General features: G+C 51.9%; 1 protein-coding gene across 7 annotated transcripts in view; it reads left to right on the top strand.

The window, feature by feature from the left end:
- The window catches only part of ICAM5 (intercellular adhesion molecule 5), a 375,719-nt gene that overhangs the window by 249,121 nt on the left and 103,010 nt on the right, over window positions 1-23,588 (top strand). For 6 of the 7 annotated variants that reach the window (XM_069231795.1, XM_069231796.1, XM_069231797.1 and 3 more), the window contains one exon: window positions 3,418-3,660. The exons of the other annotated variant lie outside the window; for it this stretch is intronic. In XM_069231795.1, coding sequence (XP_069087896.1) covers window positions 3,418-3,660 — 243 coding nt within the window. The remainder of the gene's footprint in view (window positions 1-3,417; window positions 3,661-23,588) is intronic. 7 annotated transcript variants of the gene reach the window in all.

The following is a 23,588-nucleotide window of genomic DNA, read 5'->3' as shown; positions in this document are numbered from 1 at the left end:
GCCTGGGAAGGGCACCTGTGGGCTTATTCCATGGTGTTCCACCATGGAAATAGGCCCACAGGTCCCTTAACGCCTGCCCTGACCTAGGAGTTAAGAAACATTTTTTGATCCCTCCTTACTCCCGTGCACCATTTTTGCACGGGAGTATAAATATGACGTTAAGGCCATAGAGTAATTTTTGCACGGGAACGCCTACCTTGCATCTCATTAAGGCAAGGTAGATTTCCACTTCCAAAAAATGACTTTAACTCCATAAATTTGGCACTAGACGGGTCTAGCACCAAAGTATAAATATGGAGTTAGTTTTGCACCGAATTAGAGTAAAACAAAATGACGCTAATTTGGTGCAAGCAGAGTATAAATATTCCCCTAGTTATCTATCCTTTCCCTTTGGTAAGGGCCCTGGGCACGTTGTCCCATTCAGTAGTTAAGTAACCTAGGAAGTGGCAGATTGAAACCAAAAACAACCCTGACAACAATGTTGAAACCAAACACGTGTTGCAGGAGGAAACAACCTACTGAACTAGGTTAGGGCCAGAATGGGGCCATGGCTGCCCATCCTGTTCTGAAAGCAGCATCCCAAACTCAGCCTATTTTGTAAGTGCCAAAAGGGCAGACTGGTCAGCGCCGCCTTCACCCCAAGTGAGTAAACCGGAGCATTCTGACAATGGTGCAGTTGACACCCAACATCCATTTCACTGACAATGCTGCCTTCTCCCCAGGGTTTGATTCAAGGGTTCCTCCTGTTCTGCAAGAATGAAAGTGGTCTCTTGATGGAGCCCCATCGTCTTATTCTTCAGACGCCTTTCTGACAAACTCACGTTAGCCTGCTCAGGCATCTTACCAATGTCCTGGTCCTTTAGTCTAACAAAACAGGACTTTGAGAGCTGGGTGTACTTCATGTGTTCCACAAGGGTCTGATTGTTGGGGTTTTTTCCTCAGTTTCTAGTTCAAGGAAGTCTTCCAGACAGTAAGAGCCTCATCTACAAGGAAATGGTGCTGCGCAGTGCTGCAAGCAATCTTGTGGCACTGCATCATTTCCAAAACACAGGGATGCACCATATTTAAAAGAATTAGGGGCATACCTGTGTTTCCTCCTGTGCTGGCGCTAAATTAGCTGCCTAGTGCCAACTCAGCCACCCTTGCGCCATCGTGCAAGGATGGCTGCGTTGCAGGAGAAATTGTTTTTTGTGCAGGAAGGGACACTGCGCCACTCTAATGCCTACCCAGGGGTGACTTAGTTTTCGGCGCTGCCTCAGGTTTATGATTTCTCGTAAATCTGAGGCAGTGTCAAAAAGAAATGGATGTTGTGCAACACCCTTTGCATGCCCCCTAGCCACATAAAACTGCGTTGGGGTGGCATATAGCTACAAGCCTGTGTTAAGCCAGGAAAAGTGGCTTAACACTGCCTTGTAAGTATGGTGCACTGCACAGTGCCACAGGGGTGACACATAGCATGACTCTCGGAGGTGCTAGTCTTCTTTCCCTTTTACTAGCTCTGGACCTTCACTGCATGCTTAATGCACTCTTGAGCCTCTAGAGGGCCTGGTCTCCGAGCTGCAAGGTTTGTCTCGACTGGCCTATTGCCACAGTCATATGGTAGGGCATCTGGCCACGAAGGGTAGACTGGTGGAAGACGGAAGTCTGCTATCAGGCATCTACTGTATAATAGATGCTAGGCTGCCCCCTCTATCTCACAGCAGAAGAAGATCCTCCTCCCCATCAAAAGCCCCTCACCCTCAGGAGGCAGTGAAACCTAAATGAGTTTCTTAGCTGCTCCAGGTAGCCAATCCACAGCAGTGAGTTTTTTGGGCATACGCATTAGTGCACATATGTTTTTTTTGCTTTTTTTATCTACTTCGAAAACCCCTAGGAAACATGATGTTGCCTGGGTGTCTTTCACACCGAATCTAGGGCCAGATGTAGCAAATTCCCAAATTGCGACTTGCATTTTGCGAGTCCCTGCGACTCGCAAATTGCAAGTCGCAATTTGGGATGCAGAAAGGTGTCTCAGACACCTTCTGTGAGTCGCTATGGGGTCGCAAAGACCCACCTCATTAATATTAATGAGGTGGGTCGCAATTTGCGACCCCATAGCGATTCAGGGCACTCACGGGGATGGAGGCCTGCTGTAGTCAGCAGACCTCCATGTCCGTGACTGCTTTTAAATAAAGCAGTTTTTTTTTTCAAAGTGCAACCCGATTTCCTTAAAGGAAAACGAGCTGCACTTTGAAAAATAAACCGAAACCTTTTGTTTCGGTATTTTTCAGGGCAGGTAGTGGTCCATTGGACCACTGCCTGCTCTGAAAAATTATGTTTTGGTCCAGACACAAAGGGGAAGGGGTCCCATGGGGACCCCTTCCTGTTTGCGACTGGGTTACCATCCACTTCAAGTGGATGGTAACTGCGCTTTCATTTGCGACTGCAATCGCGGTCGCAAATGAAATTGCATACCAGTGCGACTCGCAAATAGGAAGGGAACACCCCCTCCTATTTGCGACTCGGAAATGCATTTTGCGAGTCGGTTCCGACTCGCAAAATGCATTTCACATAGCAAAGTGTCTTTAGCGACTCGCAAACAGCGATTTTCGCCGTTTGCGAGTCGCTAAAGCTTTGCTACATCTGGCCCCTAGACACGTTTTCCAAACTTTTAGATCATCAAGTTTAAAGCTCAAATTGAATGTGAAAAGCTAACATTAAGTTCTGCTTCACCCATGAAGTTACACATTTGTGCACATTCACCATCTTCTAGCCACCATAGGCAACTTCCCTGTTCCAAACACTTAGGGCCTGAATTAGAGTTTGGCGGGTGCGATTTCTCCATCACAAATGTGACGGATATCCCGTCCACCATATTACGATCACATTATATCCTATAAGAATCGTAATACGGTGGGCGGGATAGCACATTTGTGATGGAGTAATCCGTCCATCAAACTCAAAATCAGGCCCTAAATCCTAATCGTAAACGTACTGCTGCAGACATTCTTTATACAGTTGGGTTTTCCACTGCTGTAAATTCCATCTGCTGTTCTTAATTTCCAGAGATCCAGATTTTCTGAATTAGGATATGCCCTTTATATTGAACAGAGGTACTTTCACACAACTCAAGACAAGAAGCAGACACCGTTATAGCCATGTGGGAAGTGTGCTCGTAACCCTTCTTCAGAGGTATAACTGGTCTGCTTATGCGAATTGGATGGGCTTTCACATTGTATTCTGGTATACTGGCTGAGGTTCCCAGTAAAGCTGTGGGGGTGCAAGAGACTGTAAAACTAGTGGGCAAAATCAGGCACTGGCAAGGAGGGCCTACTTTATTGTACTTTGTAGGTTGCAGTATAGGTAGGTATGAGTCGTCGATTGAATTATATGAACAAGCTACGAGAAAGAATCGTGTTTTTTCCTTATGCTTTCTAGACAAGCCTGGATTTAGTGACACCCTCTGTCCAAGCTCTGTTACATGGGTGGAGGGGACCGATGTTACGTCCGCCTGTCAAGCCAGTGGAAATCCCACTCCTTATATTGAGTGCATCCAAGAAGGAGGAACTAAGACATTGACAAATTGGAGTCACATCACAAGATACGATTATGGAACATACCAGTGTCATGCCAGCAACATACATGGCTTTGATGTGAAGAATGTGACAGTTACAGTTGAATGTAAGTTGTGGTCTTACAAAAATGTATGTACGCATTATAAATGTATTTGTAATGGAATGCTCCTTCAGTTATATATTGATAGTGGCTTAAAGTCTGAAGAATAACATAGCTCTGCTCCAGTTAATCGAATATTGTATGTATTGAAGGGTGGGACAGTAAGATGAGTGAAATGCCTGCGCAGATCCCTTTTAATCACTCAAAATTTTTCTGGTTGCATTCCGTTCAATCATATTTTGCTTATCTGTGTCTATACAGAAAGGGGCTTAGCACACGAAAAGCAGTCTCATATAAAGACATATGCATAATACTTGTAGATCACTAACTGTTCTTTGGTGACACCCAGTGTTTAATTTGTAAAAGCATTAATGCTGGTGCCCATAACTTTGCTCAGAATCCCACTGCCGACACTTTTATATGTCGGCACGTCATATACCAGGGCTGCATAATCCTGAATCCCTGATGCCTCTTGAATCCACTCCCAGACACTCCCTGCCCCTTTATCTCACTCTTGCAAGTTCCTGTTTTCCCTCTATGTGATGATCTTTCCTTCTTTCCCTTCCTCCGCATTCCACTTTACTTTTGGTAAATGTCTGATACAGAAAACGTAATCAGTGGCCCCCAAAAATGAGTTTGTTGGCATCACTGGACACCACCAGTTCACAATAAGCACTGTTGACATGTAATAAAACAAAATTCAAATGCTATGGGTAGGTTGACTTAAAAGGACCAGACTTCCCATTGAATCTGAACTCACCCATATACTTTCCATAATTGTAACACTATTGAATGTTGTTTGCTTGAGAGTAACTGAAGTGCCTAACATATTTTCCAAAATTCCATGACCATAAAGGGTAGGACTTTGCAGGTTCCAATTAAGCTAATTAGCATAATGATGGTATCACATGATCTTCAACCTGACAATGATGTCACACTAAATGACATCATGTGATGTGCCCTACATCAGATCACAGGTGGTCAGTGTGGACTTTGATGCAGCGTATATCACTATCATGTGGCTTGAAGCTACACTGATTGAGATTCTTTATTCATGGAGCAACGTGGTCTCCAGCTTTTACCTTGCATTTTACCAGTGCCTTTGCACCAATTTGTTTTGAGCCAGCCGCTATTTTCTGCCTTCTTGTTACGCTCAAACGCTACATGTTGGCCAGCTTCACCGTCTCAGGGGCAGAAGCACTGTCAATATCTGCCTATGCCATTAAGAGAGATGAGGAGGTAGAGAAAGAAGGGGAAAAGGAAGAAACAAAGATACAAAGAAAAAAGAGAGTAAAACATGGTAATTTATAGAGAGAAAGTGAAGAAAGAGGGAGATGGTGGGAACTTAGGGAAGAAGCGTGAAAGGGAAGGAAGGGAAGGAAGAGATAAAAGTGGAAAAGAGGGATTTGAGACTGAAATATGAAGATTAAAAGTCACAAAGGGAGGGTCAGAAGGGAGGAGGGTGAAAGGGAAGATCACCCTAGATGGAGAGAGGAAGTTAAGGATGGGAGAAAAGAAAGGCCAAGCATAGAAGAAAAGAAGAGGTAAAAAGGCTTACATAAGGAAAGAGACAAGTGTGAGCTGTGACTAGGAGTCAGGTGCAGGCCAGCGTAGGGTTGGTCGAGTGCCTCTTCACCTACACCTCTGCTACCCTTGGAGCAGCATCTCATAAAGCAGGTTCTCATCACATCAGTGAGACCTGGCACTGAACAAATACTTTAAACATATTACAGACTTTTACAGAAGTCTCCTGCAATATTAAAAGTACACCTCTCCACACAATGTGCTTCTCAGTAATGCAGAAGATGCCGTGGCACCGAGGCCCAAGGGTTAGAGGGGGCTACACAACTCTGAAATATGGGAGTCTTTAATGCGCAGACATGGGGTAGTGGTAGCAGTTCCCTTTTTTACATTAGTGCCCATTTTAGCCATGCCTCACCACTGCATACCCTTATCATAATAACCAGTCTTTGCAATGATATAGGGGGTCATTCTGACCTCGGCGGTAAAAGGCGCTTACCGCCGGTCAGAAGACCGCCATAACACCGCTGCGGTAAACCGCCACGGTCATTCTGACCCGCTACTTGAAAACCTCTAAAAACCCGACATCCACAATAGTCCGCCACACCAAAGGTCAGCGAAAAAATGGCAATGACCAAACCTCCACCGTCACGCCAACACAAATACGCCCATGCCATTCCGACCCACGAATCCACGCGGCGGTCTTTCAACCGCGGTAGTCTATTGGCGGTACACACCGCCGCGGTCACAATACACACACCCTTACAAAACCCAACCACATTGGACAATTTGAAATACACACACCTGATACACATACACACACCACTCCCACACACCCAATACAATATAAAACACACACCCACATCACCCACAAACCCCTACGACCACAATTGCGAATTAAGGACAAAGAGAGACAGCACTGCTTAGAGTAGACCATCACACAGAGGCAAATCACAACATCACCCACACAATTACCACGCATAAAACACCATACACCACCACACACATCACACTCTACAACACATACACCATCCCTCACCTCATCCACACCACCCCATGGCACCCCAAAGACACCCCAGGTTCTCTGACGCAGAACTCAGGGTCATGGTGGAGGAAATAGTTCGTGTAGAGCCCCAGCTCTTCGGGGCACAGGTGCAGCACACCACAATTGCTAGGAAGATGGAGCTATGGCAAAGGATAGTGGACAGGGTCAACGCGGTGGGACAGCATCCACGCAATCGGGATGACATCAGGAAGAGGTGGAACGACCTACGGGGGAAGGTGCGTTCCATGGTATCAAGGCACAACATTGCGGTGCAGAAGACTGGCGGCGGACCCCCACCTACTCCCCCCGAATTTACAGCATGGGAGGAGGAAGTCTTGCACATCCTGCATCCTGAGGGCCTTGCAGGAGTAGGCGGAGGAATGGACTCTGGTAAGTAAATTCTTAACTATGACATCCCTGTTAGACCTGACAGCCTTAGGGTAGTCACCCCTAACTTTTTCCCTGCCTCCCTCCACTTTTTGGACACTGTTTTTGCTGGTTTATAGATTCTGCGCACTTTACCCCTGCTAACCAGGGCTAAAGTGCATATGCTCTCTCCCCTAAAACATGGTAACCTGGAAACATACCTGATTGGACTATTAATTTACTTATAAGTCCCTAGTAAGGTGCACTTTATGTGCATAGGGCTGGTGAATTAAATGCTACTAGTGGGCCCGCAGCACTGGTTGTGCCACCCACTTAAGTAGCCCCTTTTCCTTGTCTCAGGCCTGCCATTGCAAGGCCTGTGTGTGCAGTTTCACTGCCACCTCGACTTGGCATTTAAAGGTACTTGCCAAGCCTAGAACTCCCCTTTTTCTACATATAAGTCACCCTTAATGTGTGCCCTAGGTAACCCCTAGAGCAGGGTGCTGTGTGGGTAAAAGATAGGACATGTACCTTTGTAGTTATATGTCCTGGTAGTGTAAAACTCCTAAATTCGTTTTTACACTACTGTGAGGCCCGCTCCCTTCATAGGCTAACATTGGGGCTGCCCTCATACACTGTTGAAGTGGCAGCTGCTGATCTTACAGGAGCAGGAAGGTCATATTTAGTATGGCCAGAATGGTAATACAAAATCCTGCTGACTGGTGAAGTCGGATTTAATATTACTATTCTAGAAATGCCACTTTTAGAAAGTGAGCATTTCTTTGCACTTAAATCCTTCTGTGCCTTACAATCCACGCCTGGCTGGGCTTGGTTGACAGCTCCTTGTGCATTCACTCAGACACACCCCAAACACAGGGTACTCAGCCTCACTTGCATACATCTGCATTTTGAATGGGTCTTCCTGGGCTGGGAGGGTGGAGGGCCTGCTCTCACACAAAGGACTGCCACACCCCCTACTGGGACCCTGGCAGACAGGATTGAACTGAAAGGGGACCTGGTGCACTTCTTAGCCACTCTTTGAAGTTTCCCCCACTTCAAAGGCACATTTGGGTATAAAACAGGGCCTCTGCCCTACCTCATCAGACACTTGCTGGAGAAGAAACCTGAACCAGAAACTACATCCTGCCAAGAAGAACTGCCTGGCTGCTCAAAGGACTCACCTGCCTGCTTTCTACAAAGGACTGCTGCCTTGCTGTTGCCCTGCTGCCTTGCTAAACTCTTGTCTGGCTGTGAAAGTGCTCTCCAAGGGCTTGGATAGAGCTTGCCTCCTGTTCCTTGAAGTCTCAGGACCAAAAAGACTTCTCTCTTTTACTTGGACGCTCCGTGCGCGAAAATTTTGACGCACAGCTTGTTTCGCGGCGAGAAGAACACCGCACTCCGACGCTGATCGACGCGACGCTCTTGGGACGATCGAAGATCCGACGCACGGCCTCGCAAGGACAACGCCGCCCGACCTCTAGAGGAGAAATCGACGCGACGCCTGCTGTGAGATCGTAATTTCAACGCGCAGCCCCGCAGATCGAAGTCTAGAGGAGAAATCGACGCGACGCCCGCCGTGAGATCGTAATTTCGACGCGCAGCCCCGCAGACTGACGCGTAGCCGGAGAACAAGCAGGAAAATCCACGCACAGACCCGGGACATCTGGTAATCCCCGCGATCCACAGAAAGAGACTGTCCGCGCGCCGGAAATCGACGCCCGACTTCCCCGCGTGGAAAATAACGACGCAAGTCCGTGTGTGCTGGGGAGAAATCGACGCACACATCCTTTTTCCACGCACCTCTTCTCTTGTGGCCCTCTGAGGAGATTTTTCCACGCTAAACCAGGTACTTGTGCTTGACAGAGACTTTGTTTCTATTCTAAAGACTTAAGACACTTTATATCACTTTTCAGTGATATCTCTACAATTTCCCATTGCAACTTTATTCTTTTTGACCTACAATTATTCTGATAAATATTATATATTTTCTAAACACTGTGTGGTGTATTTTTGTGGTGCTATATGCTGGTATTGTATGATTTATTGCACAAATACTTTACACATTGCCTTCTAAGTTAAGCCTGACTGCTCGTGCCAAGCTACCAGAGGGTGGGCACAGGATAATCTTGGATTGTGTGTGACTTACCCTGACTAGAGTGAGGGCTTTTGCTTGGACAGGGGGTAACCTGACTGCCAACCAAAAACCCCATTTCTAACACTGGTGATCAGCGGTGAGGATAGGACTTGTATTTGTGCAGTGACATACAGTAGCTAAGTATTTCACTACCTACCCACAGTTGAAGGTCAACTTGGTTTTTATCTCTTTTTGAAAACCTGATTTTTTTCCTGACAATTTTCAAAAACTAAATCCTCACTCAACATGTCTCTGACTGGGTCTCAGACAGGGGTCCAGTTGAATGCATATACGGTCAAACAACTAAGAGGATTCTGCAGGGCATTGAGGGTACCCACCCAATGGGCCTCCAGAAAGGAGGACTTTCAAGTGGCGCTGAGGGCCTGGGCAGAAGCCCATTTAGAGGATGATGAGGAAGAGGAGCCAGAACATGGCCCCTCAGAGGAATTTTCACTATCTGTGGATGGTGTTACCACTGCAATTGTGCCCCCTTCCAGACCAGGGAGCAGTGTCTCTATGCAAAGCCTGACCGCAGAGGAAAGGAGAGAGGAAAGGGAGTTCCAATTGCAAATGGCAAAACTGAAAATTGAGGCTCAACAGGAGGAGAGGAGGGCAGAGAGAGAAGCCAAACAAGCTGAGGCTGAAAGAGCAGCCAAACAGATTTAAGCTGAAAGAACAGCCAAACAGATTCAAGCAGAAGCTGAAAGGGCAGCCAAACAAGCGGAAGCTGAAAGAGCAGCCAAACAGGTGGAAGCTGAAAGAGCTTTGGCTGAAAAGAAACTATTGTTGGCTCATGAACTGAGTCTCAAGGAGCTGGAGATCAAGGCGAGACAGTCTGAATCCAGCAATAATGGTGGCAGCATACAGACAGGACCTGCTGGAGAAAAGAAGGTTCGTATACCCAAAAATGTGGTGCCCAGTTTTGTGGTGGGAGATGACATAGATAAATGGTTAGCTGCTTATGAAGTTGCACTAAGGGCTCATGAGGTTCCTGAAGGGCAATGGGGGGTAGCTATGTGGGGTTATGTGCCGCCATTGGGGAGGGACACACTTCTCACATTGGATCAACCTGATCAAAACACATACCCACTTCAGAAAGCCACTTTACTTGCCAAGTTTGGGCTGACCCCTGAGGGATACCGTCAGAGGTTCAGGGACAGCACCAAACAAACCACACAAACATGGGTAGATTTCTTTGATTTCTCCAGTAAGGCCCTGAATGGATGGGTGCGGGGCAACAAAGTAGCAGATTATAAAGGTTTATATGACTTGATTCTGAGAGAGCATATGCTTAATACTACTTATCCAGATTTGCGCCAGCACCTAGTGGATAGTAAGCTGACTGATCCCAGGAAGCTTGCTGAGGAGGCGGACCTCTGGGTTAGCACCAGAGTGTCCAAGAAGGTACCTGGGGGGGACTCCCACAAAGGTGGTCAGGGTTCCCAACAGAAGAAAGAGGGGGGAGATAAACTTGCAGATAAGGAACTCTCCAAAGGCCCCCAAAAGAATTCTCAGGGAGGGGGTAGCAACCCTTCCTTTTCCAAATTTGGGAAAAAGCCAGGGACATATGACAGGTCAGGGAAATCTAGCCCCAAATGCATGGAGTGTTACCAGTATGGTCACTACAAAGGCGATCCACAGTGCTCCAAGAGGGCACCGTCCACTACCGGACAGGCACCTGGGTTGACTAGTGTAGCGCTCGGGGGGGAGATGGACCCAAGTAGCTTTGGGGAGCAGGTAGAGATTTCCCTAGTGTCCCTGGGAGAAGGAGAAATGGTGCCCAAGGCCCACATGCCCAAAAATACTTCTAAGTACCGGCAGTGGGTCACCATTGATGGGCAGAAGGTGGAGGCTCTGCGTGACACAGGAGCCAGTATGACTACTATCAAGAGTCAGCTGGTGTCAACAGAGCAGATAGTACCTAATACATTCCACCAGGTCAGAGTCGCTGACAATCGCGAGAGTCACCTACCGGTGGCTCTGGTTCCCTTTGAGTGGGGGGGGGGTCTCTGGTACTCTGAAAGTAGCTGTGAGTCCTGCCATGCCTGTAGATTGTCTGTTAGGCAATGATCTTGAGCACACTGCTTGGAAAGAAGTGGAGCTCAGGTCTCACCTGGAGATGTTAGGGTTACCTGAGTGGGTCTGCATGACCACACGGTCCATGGCTGACCGAGAGGGAAGTCAAGGGCATCTGGAGCCTGGAACGATGGCCCAGAGAGCTGCCAGGAGGAGGGACCAGGGGCACGGGAAACCAGCCCCAGAAGTTCCCACAGTGGCTGACGGGGCTCCTGAGGAGGAGGCTCCCGAGCCAACTGGGGAAGACATTGCCGCCCTAGGTGACTTACCTGAGCTTGCTGGCTGGCAAGTGGAGGGTGGACCCACCAGGGAGGAATTCTGCAAGGTGCAGAAAGAATGTCCCACTCTGGAAGGTTTGAGGAAACAAGCCTCAAACCAGGCAGCCGGCGACGCCTCTGGCGCTCACCACCTATATTGGGAGAATGATCTCCTCTACAGTGAGCCTAAGGTTCCGGCCTTTGGGGCAGCACGCATGCTGGTGGTCCCCCAATGTTACAGAACCATCCTACTGGGTCTGGATCACGACATTCCCCTGGCAGGACATTTGGGGCAGGACAAGACCTTTAACAGGCTTGTCACCCACTTTTATTGGCCCAAAATGAGGACACACTCAGATAAGTTCTGCAGATCTTGTCCTACCTGCCAGGCCAGTGGTAAAGCAGGCAAAAGGGTTAAACCCCCCCTGATTCCACTTCCTGTCGTTGGCACCCCCTTTGAAAGGGTGGGCATCGACATTGTTGGTCCCTTGGACCCCAAAACTACCTTAGGCAACAGGTTCATCCTGGTTTTGGTGGACCATGCCACCCGTTACCCAGAGGCAATCCCTCTGAGGATCGTAACTGCACCGGTGGTGGCCAGAACCCTGATGGGGATATTTACCCGTGTGGGATTCCCCAAGGAAATAGTGTCTGACAGAGGCACTAACTTCATGTCTGCATACATGAAGTCTCTGTGGGATGCGTGTGGTGTAACTTACAAGTTCACCACCCCCTATCACCCCCAGTCTAATGGTCTTGTGGAGAGATTCAACAAGACCCTGAAGGGCATGATTGGTGGCCTCCCTGAGACCATAAGGCGTAAGTGGGACGTCCTCTTACTATGCCTTCTCTTTGCTTACAGAGAGGTCCCCCAGAAGGGGGTAGGGTTCAGTCCCTTTGAGCTTCTCTACGGGTACCCTGTCAGGGGACCCTTAAGCATTGTCCAGGAGGGATTGGAGAAAGCTCCAAAGACACCCCCTCAGGATGTGGTCAGCTATATGTTGGCCCTCCGCAACCAGATGACCCGCTTCTGGAAAGAGGCCCAAAGTAACCTTGAGGCCAGTCAAGAGGTAATGAAACACTGGTATGACCAGAAGGCCACCCTGGTAGAGTTTCAACCTGGAGACAAAGTGTGGGTAATGGAGCCAGTAGAGCCCAGAGCTCTCCAGGACCGCTGGTCTGGCCCATTTGAAATAAAGGAGCGGAAAGGGGAGGCCACTTACCCAGTGGACCTCCAAACCCCTAGGAATCCCCTAAGGGTGCTCCATGTGAACCGACTAAAAGCTCATTTTGAGAGGTCGGAGATCAACATGCTTCTGGTCACAGATGAAGGAACGGAAGAGGAGAGTGAACCTCTCCCCGACCTCCTCTCTGCCCAAGAAGGTGATGGGTCAGTAAGCGGGGTCATTCTGTCTGACTCCCTGACTCTAAACCAGAAAGGAGACTGCTATGAGCTGTTGGAGCAGTTCTCCCCCCTGTTCTCCCTTACTCCTGGACTGACCCACCTCTGTGTTCATGATATTGACACTGGTGACAGTCTCCCTGTGAAGAACAAAATTTACAGGTTATCAGATAAGGTGAAGGCCAGCATCAAGGAGGAGGTCTCCAAGATGTTGACTCTAGGGGTTATCGAGAAATCCAATAGTCCCTGGGCCAGCCCAGTGGTGTTGGTCCCTAAGGCTACTGCCCCAGGTGCGAAGCCAGAACTCCGGTTCTGTGTGGACTACCGGGGTCTCAACTCAGTCACACGGACTGATGCTCACCCCATCCCCCGAGCTGATGAGCTCGTGGACAGGCTAGGCGCTGCCAAGTTCCTGAGTACGTTTGATCTTACTTCAGGGTACTGGCAGATCGCCCTGACTGAGGGGGCCAAGGAAAGATCCGCATTCTCAACCCCTGATGGCCATTACCAGTTCCAGGGTGATGCCGTTTGGGTTGAAAAATGCCCCGCTACCTTCCAACGGTTGGTTAACGGGGTCCTAGCTGGCAAGGATGCCTTCTGTGCAGCCTACCTGGATGACATAGCTGTCTACAGTTCCAGCTGGGAGGAACACCTGCTTCACCTCAAGGAGGTGCTTCAGGCCCTGCAACAGGCAGGCCTGACCATCAAGGCCAGTAAGTGCCAGATTGGGCAGGGTTCCGTGGTGTACTTGGGACACCTAGTGGGTGGTGGCAAGGTGCAGCCACTCCAGGCCAAGATTGAAACTATCAAGGCCTGGCAACCACCACGAACGCAGACTGAGGTAAGAGCCTTTCTAGGCCTCACAGGATACTACCGCAGATTTGGCAAGGGCTATGGTACCATTGTAACACCCTTGACAGAACTCACTTCCAAGAAACAACCTAGGTTGGTGAATTGGACAGAGGCTTGTCAGAAAGCCTTTGACGCCCTGAAGGAAGCCATGTGCACGGCCCCCGTACTCATGGCCCCTGATTACTCCCAGGAATTTATCGTGCAGACAGACGCTTCAGAGCATGGCATAGGGGCAGTCCTAGCACAGCTGAATGAGGAGGGCAATGATCAACCGGTAGTCTTCATTAGCAGAAGGCTATTACCCCGGGAACAGAGGTGGAGTGCTATTGAGAGAGAAGCTTTTGCTGTGGTCTGGGCACTGAAGAAGCTAAGACCCTACCTGTTTGGGACTCACTTCCGGGTTCAGACAGACCACAGGCCCCTCAGATGGCTCATGCAGATGAGGGGTGAGAATCCAAAACTCTTGAGGTGGTCCATTTCCCCACAGGGGATGGACTTTACGGTGGAACATCGCCCAGGGGTTGACCACGCCAATGCTGATGGTCTCTCCAGTTACTTCCGCCTTAGCGATGAGAGCTCCCAGGAGGTCGGGTAGCTCTCCCCACTTTCAGCTGGGGGGGACACATGTTAGACCTGACAGCCTTAGGGTAGTCACCCCTAACTTTTTGCCTGCCTCCCTCCACTTTTTGGACACTGTTTTTGCTGGTTTATAGATTCTGCACACTTTACCCCTGCTAACCAGGGCTAAAGTGCATATGCTCTCGCCCCTAAAACATGGTAACCTGGAATCATACCTGATTGGACTATTAATTTACTTATAAGTCCCTAGTAAGGTGCACTTTATGTGCATAGGGCTGGTGAATTAAATGCTACTAGTGGGCCCGCAGCACTGGTTGTGCCACCCACTTAAGTAGCCCCTTTTCCTTGTCTCAGGCCTGCCATTGCAAGGCCTGTGTGTGCAGTTTCACTGCCACCTCGACTTGGCATTTAAAGGTACTTGCCAAGCCTAGAACTCCCCTTTTTCTACATATAAGTCACCCTTAATGTGTGCCCTAGGTAACCCCTAGAGCAGGGTGCTGTGTGGGTAAAAGGTAGGACATGTACCTGTGTAGTTATATGTCCTGGTAGTGTAAAACTCCTAAATTCGTTTTTACACTACTGTGAGGCCCGCTCCCTTCATAGGCTAACATTGGGGCTGCCCTCATACACTGTTGAAGTGGCAGCTGCTGATCTGACAGGAGCAGGAAGGTCATATTTAGTATGGCCAGAATGGTAATACAAAATCCTGCTGACTGGTGAAGTCGGATTTAATATTACTATTCTAGAAATGTCACTTTTAGAAAGTGAGCATTTCTTTGCACTTAAATCCTTCTGTGCCTTACAATCCACGTCTGGCTGGGCTTGGTTGACAGCTCCTTGTGCATTCACTCAGACACACCCAAACACAGGGTACTCAGCCTCACTTGCATACATCTGCATTTTGAATGGGTCTTCCTGGGCTGGGAGGGTGGAGGGCCTGCTCTCACACAAAGGACTGCCACACCCCCTACTGGGACCCTGGCAGACAGGATTGAACTGAAAGGGGACCTGGTGCACTTCTTAGCCACTCTTTGAAGTCTCCCCCACTTCAAAGGCACATTTGGGTATAAAACAGGGCCTCTGCCCTACCTCATCAGACACTTGCTGGAGAAGAAACCTGAACCAGAAACTACATCCTGCCAAGAAGAACTGCCTGGCTGCTCAAAGGACTCACCTGCCTGCTTTCTACAAAGGACTGCTGCCTTGCTGTTGCCCTGCTGCCTTGCTAAACTCTTGTCTGGCTGTGAAAGTGCTCTCCAAGGGCTTGGATAGAGCTTGCCTCCTGTTCCTTGAAGTCTCAGGACCAAAAAGACTTCTCTCTTTTACTTGGACGCTCCGTGCGCCGAAAATTTCGACGCACAGCTTGTTTCGCGGCGAGAAGAACGCCGCACTCCGACGCTGATCGACTAGACGCTCTTGGGACGATCGAAGATCCGACGCACGGCCTCGCAAGGACAATGCCGCCCAACCTCTAGAGGAGAAATCGACGCGACGCCTGCCATGAGATCGTAATTTCAACGCGCAGCCCTGCAGATCGAAGTCTAGAGGAGAAATCGACGCGACGCCCGCCGTGAGATCGTAATTTCGACGCGCAGCCCCGCAGACCGACGCGCAGCCGGAGAACAAGCAGGAAAATCCACGCACAGACCCGGGACATCTGGTAATCCCCGCGATCCACAGAAAGAGACTGTCCGCGCACCGGAAATCGACGCCCGACTTCCCCGCGTGGAAAATAACAACGCAAGTCCGTGTGTGCTGGGGAGAAATCGACGCACACATCCTTTTTCCACGCACCTCTTCTCTTGTGGCCCTCTGAGGAGATTTTTCCACGCTAAACCAGGTACTTGTGCTTGAAAGAGACTTTGTTTCTATTCTAAAGACTTAAGACACTTTATATCACTTTTCAGTGATATCTCTACAATTTCCCATTGCAACTTTATTCTTTTTGACCTACAATTATCCTGATAAATATTATATATTTTCTAAACACTGTGTGGTGTATTTTTGTGGTGCTATATGGTGGTATTGTATGATTTATTGCACAAATACTTTACACATTGCCTTCTAAGTTAAGCCTGACTGCTCGTGCCAAGCTACCAGAGGGTGGGCACAGGATAATCTTGGATTGTGTGTGACTTACCCTGACTAGAGTGAGGGCTTTTGCTTGGACAGGGGGTAACCTGACTGCCAACCAAAAACCCCATTTCTAACAATCCCCCACCCAACCTGCATGCCAGCACATACCCCCACCCCCACCCCCACCACAACATCTCCTTGCAAATGGCTCACCATCACAACCCACCCATACCAACACCAAGCCCTGCATGCGACCACAAACCATGGACACCCATCACCAAAGCATGCCCACTGCACACACACAACACCCCCACAAGCCACCCTCACAAGAGCCCCCACAAGGGAATGCCTGCACTTGGGTACATGGTCACCCACCCATCACACGAAATGCCACACACAGAAGCAATAACCATACCCTTATACACCTGCAGGACCCGAACGCCACCACACCACCACGGAGGGTACAGAGATGTCCATCCCACCCCCAGAAGAGGCCCCCAGCGATGACAGCAGCTCTGTCTCCCTGGACCCAGATGACCAGCCCGGCCCATCGGGGACCTCTGGACAGTCGGTTCCCCACAGACAGCCACAGGCTACAGCAGACCTAACCCCCTCTGGGAACACCAGCACAGCTCCCACCCAGCGGGCCCATGCCTCTGTCTCCAGGACACGGCAATCAGCGGTGTGTCCGCCACTACAGGGCACCCAGGTTGACCCACCACCCCAACAACCACAGGGACCTGGGGGCAGTGGTAGTAGGCACACCGTCCAGGGGACAGAGGCCCAGGGAAACAGGGGAACTGGGAGGGCTGCTGTGCGACAGGGGGGGGACAGGCCCAGGGAACCCACTCTCCAAGAAGCCCTCTCCTCCATCATGGGAGCATACCACCACTCCCAGGAGACGATGGCTACGGTACTGGCCAGGTTCCAGGAGATACAGGCACAGCAGGAGGAACGGTACATGGGGTTCAGAGAGGAACTGAGGAACATTGGTTCCGCAATGGGGACCATCGTCGTGGCCCTTAACCAGATAGTCACCACATTGCGGGACCATGTGGCACCCCAAAGGGCCCCTGTCACTAACCCAGACCAGGAACAGCCTACCACCTCCACCGGCGCTAGTGGACAGGAGGCCCCCACACAACAACAGGCCACCAGAACCCCACCTCCTGCTGAAGAAGAACCACCCGCAAGCAGCACCTGAGATCTCACAAGAAGACAGAGTAGGATGCCAAGACCCCCGCCAGCATAAGATACCCCCTGATGTCATCCCACTGTCCCACATTGTCACCCTGTCCAACCTTTAACTGCCCCTGCTCCACCTTCCACAGGCATATGGACAATGCACCTGTGAGACTGAGAACTGGACTCTGCCATGGACATTACTCCACCCCCACCCATCACCATTTTACAATCATGTACCAATATCTAGCACTTGAAATAAATCACTTATTGCACTTAAAATAACAGGAGTCTGCCTGTATTCTTAACAAATGTCTTACACATAACGGTGCAATATTTTTCAGTTACATTGTGATGACAACATACCAATGTCAATAAGCTTTAGTCCATGGGCAAACAAAGTAGAAGTCCCGCAGTGAGTCATACAGCTCTGAAAAGGGAAGGGAAAGTCACAAATCACTTAACAGGAACTGGGGGAAACACAGACAGTAGAGAGGCAGGAGGCCTTAAGTAAATGTAAAATGGCGTGGGTGATTCTTACCTGTGTGCTACTGAAAATACTGTTGTATCACTGTATCCCTGTTGTCTGTGTCGTCCCCGTCGTCTTCCTCCTCTTCACTCTCCACAGGCTCCACAGCTGCTACAACACCACCATCTGGACCATCCTCCTGCAGGAAAGGCACCTGGCGTCGCAAAGCAAGATTGTGAAGCTTACAGCAGGCCACGATGATATGGCACACCTTCTTTGGTGAGTACATTAGGGATCCACCTGTCATATGCAGGCACCTAAACCTGGCCTTCAGGAGCCCGAAGGTCCTTTCTATTATCCTCCTAGTTCGCCCATGGGCCTCATTGTACCGTTCCTCTGCCCTGGTCCGGGGATTCCTCACTGGGGTCAGTAGCCACAACAGGTTGGGGTAACCAGAGTCACCTAATAGCCACACACGGTGTCTCTGTAGCTGTTCCATCACATAAGGGATGCTGCTATTTCGCATGACATACGCGTCATGCACTGACCCAGGGAACTTAGCATTTACATGAGAGATGTACTGGTCAGCCAAACAGACCACCTGGTCATTCATCGAATGATAACTTTTTCTGTTCCTGTACACCTGCTCACTTTCTTTGGGGGGGGACCAAAGCCACATGGGTCACATCAATGGCACCAATGATGTTGGGGATATGTCCAAGGGCATAGAAATCACCCTTCACTGTAGGCAAATCTCCCACCTCATGGAAAACAATGTAGCTCCGCAATGTATTTCATCAGGGCAGACAACACTCTGGACAAAACCTTAGAAAACATAGGCTGAGACATCCCTGATGACATTGCCACTGTTGTCTGAAAAGACCCACTTGCCAAAAAATGGAGTACTGACAGAACCTGCACCAGAGGGGGAATCCCTGTGGGTTGGCGGATAGGGGGCATAAGGTCTGGCTCCAGCTGGGCACACAGTTCATGTATAGTGGCTCTGTCAAGCCTGTATCTAAGTATGATATGTCGTTCTTCCATTGTCGACAGGTCCACCAGCGGTCGGTACACGGGAGGATTCGTCCTTCTCCTCGCAAGTCCCAGCGGACGGTGCCTAGGAAGGACAACATGGAGCACAGAGTCAAGCAACCCACAGGTTCGTTCACACAGCTTGCACAGTAAACGAATCGCTATGCATTGAAAGGCTAGTATGAGTGGCAATGCAAGGCCTAGGCCTGTGTGACGCAGTATAAATTATGCCATGTGGGCCCTCAAAATGGCGGCTGCCTGACCTGTGAAGTGTGACAGTGGGATGTGAGGTCAATGCGCTGGCGTGGCACACCGTGGCGGTAGGCGGTCGGAGACCGCGGTGCTAAGCCGCATTGGTTAACATTGAACCCTATGGGTTTCAGTAGCCAATGACGATGTGCGCCGGCGGTCGCGGTACGCACCGCAGCGGTACGCACCGCCGCGGGCGTGACCGCCATTTTCTATCTGATTAATCACTCGAGACCTGATCATCCACAGGAGAGGACCTATACTGCAAGTGCTGCTGTGACCTCGGTCTGGGAGATACAATGGCTGCTGCGACTGGGGAAAGGGTCCCTGCCTTCACTTCAGAAGAATTGGAGAAACTTGTTGATGGGGTCCTCCCCCAGTATGCGCTACTCTACGGTCCTCCAGACCAACAGGTTAGTACACAGGGTGCACGTTGAATGGGCTATGCCTGTGTTGAGTGGGGTGGATGTAAGATGGTGGGGAGGTGAGTGAATGAGGAGTGCAATGCACGACAGATGAGAGCATGTGCCACATGCCAAGGTTGGGGAGGGGGGGCCACTCTCATTGACCAGGCAGAAAAGTGATGATATTTCCTTTCCCACCCTGTACATGTCACATAGGTCAGCGCCCATCAGAAGATCGATATTTGGCGTGCCATCGCCAAGGACGTCCGGGCCGTGGGGGTCCACAACAGATGGGGCACCCACTGCCGCAAGAGGTGGGAGGACATCCGCCGCGGGACCAGAAAGACCGCCGAGTCTCTGCTGGGGATGGCCTCCCAACGTAGGAGGGGTGCCAGCCGCCAATTGACCCCCCTGATGTCCCGGATCCTGGCGGTGGCCTACCCCGATTTGGATGGGCGCGTGAGGACATCACAGCAGACACAAGGGGGTGAGTAGCAGCACATTCATCTATATTTGCGCGCAGTGGAGGTGTCTGGGTGGGGGAGGAGGGCTGTGGGTATCCCTAGGCCAGGGCGCATTCTGTAGGCTAGGCCCCTCCGTTAGGCATGGCCCTGTGCCCCCGCCCCCCACCTCTGTAGGGTGCCAAGTATAGCTATCCATGGTCCGGCCGCACCCATGTGTGCATTTGTCGTCCATAGACCTGTAGGCCTAGTCACAATAACTGAGTAGTGTACCCCGATTGCGTGGCCTAGTGCTGAGGGCTTCTGTCTCTGTCCTCTCCGCCAACGGTGTTGCCAATGCATGCACTCAACCTGTCTTCATTTCTCCACCCCCCCCCATTTTCTTTGTCTTCCTGTTCATGTGTGCATTAGCATCATCAGGTGGAGGAGAAGTGGCATCGGCGCACGTGGGAGCTGCATCTCACATGGCCCAGGAGGGCCATGCAACAGACTCCGAGTACACCAGTGAGATGGAGGGCGAGGGGAGCTCCACAACGGGGACCCGTGGAGACGTCAGCGACACCGACACGTCCTCGGAAGGGAGCTCCCTTGCGGTGGCGGCAACATCCGTGCCCACCGCCACAACAGGTACAGCCGCCACCCAGCGCACCAGCCCCGCCCTCCCAGCAGCCCCTCAGCCTTCGCTCCGTGCCCGCTCGGCCAGGAAGCCGGCCATCTCCTTCGCCCCAGGCACCTCAGGCCCTGCCCCTGTTACCCCTGCTGCCCTCAGTGAGGAGGTCATTGACCTCCTGAGGACCATCATTGTTGGGCAGTCTACCCTTTTGAATGCCATCCAGGGTGTAGAAAGGGAGGTGCATCGGAGCAATGCATACCTGGAGGGCATTCATTCGGGTCAGGCTGCCCATCAGCGATCGTTCAACGCTCTGGCCTCAGCACTGACGGCAGCCATTGTCCCTGTCTCCAGCCTCCCTCTTCTAACTCCCTCCACCCAGTCCCAGTCTCCTGTTCCTCTGCCTATCCCATCCACACCATCAGACCAGCCTGCACACACCTCAACACACAAGGGCAGCTCATCCAGACATAAGCACCACAGATCACAAAAGCATTCACCCAAGCAACATCCAGATGCAGACATGCCAACAGTCACTACCACCTCTGTGTCCCCCACATCCTCGTCTCCCTCCTCCCTCCCTGTGACGTCTCCACTCACACCTGCATGCACACCACCATCAGCCAGTACTTCCATCACCAGCACACCCTCCAGTACAGTCCGCACACGTGCAGTCACCACCCCCACTGCCATTTACACGTCCCCTGTGTCCTCTCCCAGTGTGTCTGTCACCCCCTCTTCCAAACCACACAATCGCAGGCAGCCACCCACCCAACAGCCATCCACCTCACGACAGCCTCCAGCACAAGCACCTGCACCCACAGACAGCACACTTGACTCTCCTACAACCACATCCTCTTCCTCCACTCCCATAACCACGACACCTACCCGTCCCTGTCTTTCAAAATTGCTTTTCCTTTCCAACCTTGACCTCTTTCCAACCACTGACCCACCCCCTATATCTGGTAAGAGTCCAAAGAGCACCTCAGCCACCACCAGCCCTGCATCTACTATGACCATAGTGCAGGGCTATTGGAGTCCCCCAGCTCCTAGGGCAGGAACATCGGCCAGCAGCAAGGGGACAGCCAGCCCACCCCCTGGGAAGAGGACCAAAAAAACTAAGGGCCGGCGCGACAAGCCTGAGACGGCTGCCACCAAGGACAGTAGCCCTGCCCCGTCACCTGCCACATCATCAAAGGGAGGCAAGGGCCACAGAGCTTCAGCGAAGGAGGGCAAGGGCAGCAGGGCGGAGAAGTCAGGCAGCAGGCGAGCTGCCCAGGAGGGCCCCACCAGCCCCATTCCGGGTGTAACGGACGACACCCACGGGCCCAGGACTCCATCACAGGAGGGCCCCGCTACCGCAAGGTCGGATGGCGACTGAGCGGGAGGTATTGGCCAGGTCTGGCTCCCTAGAAACACAGGACAGGCACCGCTGAACAGGGCCCGCCGTGAGAAGCACCGCTGAACATGGGCCGCCGTGACAAGAACCGCTGAACAGGGCCCCGCCGTGAGAAGCACCACTGAACAGGGCCCCGCCGTGACAAGAACCGCTGAACAGGGCCCGCCGTGAGAAGCACCGCTGAACAGGGGCCGCCGTGACAAGAACCGCTGAACAGGGCCCCGCCGTGACAAGAACCGCTGAACAGGGCCCCGCCGTGACAAGAACCACTGAACAGGGCCCCGCCGTGACAAGCACAGCTGAACAGGGGCTGCCGTGACAAGCACCGCTGAACAGGGCCCCGCCGTGACAAGAACCGCTGAACAGGGCCCCGCCGTGACAAGAACCGCTGAACAGGGCCCCGCCGTGACAAGAACCACTGAACAGGGCCCCGCCGTGACAAGCACAGCTGAACAGGGGCTGCCGTGACAAGCACCGCTGAACAGGGCCCCGCCGTGACAAGAACCGCTGAACAGGGCCCCGCCGTGACAAGAACCGCTCCGCTGGGCCCTTCATCTCAAGCACCGCTCCGCTGGGCCCTTCATCTCAAGCACCGCTCCGCTGGGCCCCGCCGTCTCAAGCACCGCTCCGCTGGGCCCTTCCTGTCAAGCACCGCTCCGCTGGGTCCTTCATCTCAAGCACCGCTCCGATGGGCCCTTCCTGTCAAGCACCGCTCCGCTGGGCCCCGCCGTCTCAAGCACCGCTCCGCTGGGCCCTTCCTGTCAAGCACCGCTCCGCTGGGCCCTTCATCTCAAGCACCGCTCCGCTGGGCCCTTCATCTCAAGCACCGCTCCGCTGGGCCCGCCGTCTCAAGCACCGCTCCGCTGGGCCCTTCATCTCAAGCACCGCTCCGCTGGGCCCTTCCTGTCAAGCACCGCTCCGCTGGGCCCCGCCGTCTCAAGCACCGCTCCGCTGGGCCCTTCAACTCAAGCACCGCTCCGCTGGGCCCTTCATCTCAAGCACCGCTCCGCTGGGCCCTTCATCTCAAACACCGCTCCGCTAGGCCCTTCATCTCAAGCACCGCTCCGCTGGGCCCTTCATCTCAAGCACCGCTCCGCTGGGCCCTTCATCTCAAGCACCGCTCCGCTGGGCCCTTCATCTCAAGCACCACTCCGCTGGGCCCTTCCTGTCAAGCACCGCTCCGCTGGGCCCTTCATGTCAAGCACCGCTCCGCTGGGCCCTTCATCTCAAGCACCGCTCCGCTGGGCCCTTCATCTCAAGCACCGCTCCGCTGGACCCTTCATCTCAAGCACCGCTCCGATGGGCCCTTCCTGTCAAGCACCGCTCCGCTGGGCCCTTCATGTCAAGCACCGCTCCGCTGGGCCCTTCATCTCAAGCACCGCTCCGCTGGGCCCTTCATCTCAAGCACCGCTCCGCTGGGCCCTTCATCTCAAGCACCGCTCCGCTGGGCCCCGCCGTCTCAAGCACCGCTCCGCTGGGCCCCGCCGTCTCAAGCCCCGCTGGCCCATTGACAGTGCCGGTTCTGTGTCGAGCAGGGCTTCACGAAGCACTCTGGGCACCATGCCTCCTCCATTACCAGTGGAGTCGGTAATCCATCTGATGGACTGTGGCTTTGCACTCCCCAGGATGGCACAGTGGACAACCCTCCCACTGTAGAGACTTGTGAGACTGTGGCTTTGCACTCCCCAGGATTGAACAGTGGGCAACCCACCCACTGTAGAGACTTGTGAGACTGTGGCTTTGCATTCCCCAGGATGGAACAGTGGGCAACCCACCCACTGTAGAGACTTGAGAGACTGTGGCTTTGCACTCCCCAGGAT

This window comes from Pleurodeles waltl, chromosome 4_2 (assembly GCF_031143425.1).
Source record: "Pleurodeles waltl isolate 20211129_DDA chromosome 4_2, aPleWal1.hap1.20221129, whole genome shotgun sequence".
NCBI lineage: Eukaryota > Metazoa > Chordata > Amphibia > Caudata > Salamandridae > Pleurodeles > Pleurodeles waltl.
The sequence above is the reverse complement of the archived record's forward strand: the minus strand, read 5'-3'. Positions and strand labels throughout refer to the sequence as shown.